We start from the raw sequence: 3045 nt of genomic DNA, 5'->3' as shown, positions 1-3045 counted from the left end.
TCACAGTATTAGGATGAAATACAGAAAGGAGGACTCTCAATTTTATTTTATTTTTTCTTTCTTCCTTTTTTTTTTTCTTTTTAATCTCAGGTACTTCTGGTGACATTGTGTTGACTCAGTCTCCCTCCTCTCTGTCTGGGGCTCCTGGAGAGAAAATCACCATCACCTGCATAGCCAGTCAAAGTGTCAAGTACACTGATGGGAAAACCTATCTGAACTGGTTCCAACAGAAAAGTGGACGAGTTAAGCATCTCATTTACCAAGTTTCCAACTTACGAACTGGAGTCCCATCGCGGTTCAGTGGCAGTGGGTCTGACAGAGATTTCAGCCTCACCATCAGCAGCCTGGAGGCTGAAGATGCCGCGGTCTACTACTGTGAGCAAGGTTCCTATAGTCCTCCACAGTGATACAGTCCATAACAGAAACCCCACAGCAGCCCCCTGAGCCTCCATCTGGGCTGCTCCTCCTCCTCTGGCACCTGCTGCTCCTGTTCAGTCACCCTCTCTCTATCTGTGGTTATTTACATTACAGCAAAGCCAAGACCATGCAGCTGTTGAAGCTGCCATTCTGGGTTACAGTAAAATGCCATCCAGTTGAATTCTTAATAATCTTAGAAGTACTCTCTTTGACTGATAATGCCTTATATTTATTTTCAATTTCAGTCAGGTAGAAAATATCCCTTGTCTTTAAAAAACAAAAGTCATTATGAGCCACTATGAGGCATCTGTGTTCTCCATGTGAAGGATAAAAAATAAGATTTTCTAACTTAAACCAAGGCTGAAAAACAGTGGAGCACGGAATTTGAAAACATTCATTTTCTAGAAACTATTACCAAGACATAATCTCTTTACATTTGAAACATATATAACCCATTTATTCATGAAGTTTAAACTGAGCAGTTGCAATAAATCATGGCTGTTACTAGGTGTATCAATTGGTAACAATTTTGCATGCAATTCAGTAGACTTTGTAGTCAATACAAATCATTGCATTCTTTTGATATTTTTGTCTCACCATTTTCAAATATAACCAAACAAATTAGACACACCTAGTTTTATCATTTGTCCAATTAAAAAAGAAAATGCTACATTTACCAATAACTATATTTAATGTAGACCTTTCTACTGAATTTTTGTCTAATACTTTTTATTAGAAATCTTCATAATGAGAATCTATTAATAGTAAATTTTCCCAATTGTTTATTTATTCAACTTGAGAATGACGTGAGAAAATGTATTCATTCTTTCTTGCTCTTGAATGATAACGTTTTTATAAAAAATTAGGGTGTCGGTCATTTTCTTTTAGGAATAAACATATTTTATTTATGCTGTTGAGACAGAAATAACAGACTAATTGCTGTTTCTTTGTAGGTAAACTTTTTTCCCTCTTACTGAAGAGGATAGTCCGTCTTTGATGTACAGCTGTATCCAATCATGGGGCTAGGTGTTAATATATTTTTATTTGTTATATCTGAAATTTAATATGCTTCCTAAATTTGTAGTTCATCAAGTTTGGAAAATGTTTCAACAGTTATCTTTTTTTAAATACAACTTTTTCACCATTTTATTTTGCTCCTCTGGAACATATCTTGTTAAGATTCATCTTGTTAAGGCACATGTAGCAATACTTGCAGCTGAGCACTAAGAAGAATAAAGGGGAATCTTTTTCTCTGTGTGGATCCAGAAACTACCCAAGAGGTGGTCACACTGGAGTGAACAAGAGAGACAGTGCCCATTCTCTCACATAGCTCCCATTCCCGTGCTAGCATTTGAATAACACTTTCTATGTTCCAGGACCTATTCTATGTTCTTAACAGGATTTATTTCTTTTATCTTTGCCACAACTGTACACAACCAATTTTATTGTTACTCCGTTTTATAGATAAAAATGGCAGCAGGAAATATTCAGAAATTTCCCATGGTCTCACAGCATAAATATCACAGCTGGGATTGAGATACAGGAAGACCAGCCCAGCTGTCCATGCTCCTGGCTGTTGTCATCAAACCTTGGTATTACTTGTCCTACTAACACAACATCACATTGTTCCTATGTGTCTCTGTGTCCAGAACTTTCTTTTCTTAAAAGAATACCCATCATTGGATAAGGGCCCACTGTAATCTGGTATAGCCTCATAGCAAAATTAATCAGGTGAGTATAGTATGTGGATAAGTGAAATGAATAAAAGAAAAGTCTTAAGGGAGAGAAGGAAAAAACTGGAAATATTCATTAGTAAGTAATATACCTGGGCTGCTGGTGAAATAGTACAGTGTTACTGGAAATTGGCCTTAAATTAGTTGTTAATATATGAATATATTGCAAACTCTAGGACAACCACTTAAAAATAAACCAAAAATATTTTATAAATCAATATGTCAGAGAGAAAAGGAAATCATATAATATGTCCAATCAAAGCCAGACAATAAAAAAATCAACAGATATAAAATACTTATAAATATGGTCAAAATTAATCCAAATATATAAATATTCAGTTTAAATAATTCATTTTATAAAAAATAAATAAATAAATAAATAAATAATCCATTTTATGCCATAACGTCAAAAAGAGTGAATTAAAAAATAAACAAGCCCCAACTCTAATATTGTCTACATAAAACCCACTTTGAATACAAAACTCTGGATATGTTAAAAAGTAAATGGAAAAAGAAATCTAAACCAAGCTAACGTAATGAAGACAAAGCTGGAGGAACCATGGTGATTTCAGACAAAGCAGAAACCAGACATGGAATATTATTGGTGGTAGATGGGGACATCACATAATGACAAAGATGTCAAATCTCCAAGAAGAATAAATCTTTCATGGTTATGCATCTTACAACAGAGCATAGAAGTAATAACAGTCTAAAACTGTGAAGTCTCATATGGTAAACACTATGTGAACTTAAAAAATGAATGAAAATTAAAATTACTGAAAATCAAAAACCATTTCTCACTTATATGAGCTAAACTTCACATGTTCAATACATATATGTGACTGAATATTACCCAGTTGGATAGGACAAGTATATGGATCTTTGTCATCTTAGA

General features: G+C 34.2%; 1 gene segment (V, D, J or C); it reads left to right on the top strand.

The window, feature by feature from the left end:
- Positions 1-77: 77 nt before the first annotated feature.
- Positions 78-407, top strand: LOC103582654 (the record flags this gene model as incomplete). The annotated part of the segment is given in 1 exon segment: positions 78-407. A coding segment is annotated over 1 exon segment (330 nt), but the record flags the coding sequence as incomplete, so codon positions are not given.
- Between the last annotated feature and the right edge of the window lie 2638 nt (positions 408-3045).

The sequence above is a fragment of the Galeopterus variegatus genome, unplaced genomic scaffold, assembly GCF_000696425.1.
Source record: "Galeopterus variegatus unplaced genomic scaffold, G_variegatus-3.0.2 Scaffold17207, whole genome shotgun sequence".
Classification (NCBI taxonomy): domain Eukaryota; kingdom Metazoa; phylum Chordata; class Mammalia; order Dermoptera; family Cynocephalidae; genus Galeopterus; species Galeopterus variegatus.
Note: the sequence above shows the minus strand (reverse complement) of the source record. Positions and strands in the feature narration are given on the sequence as shown.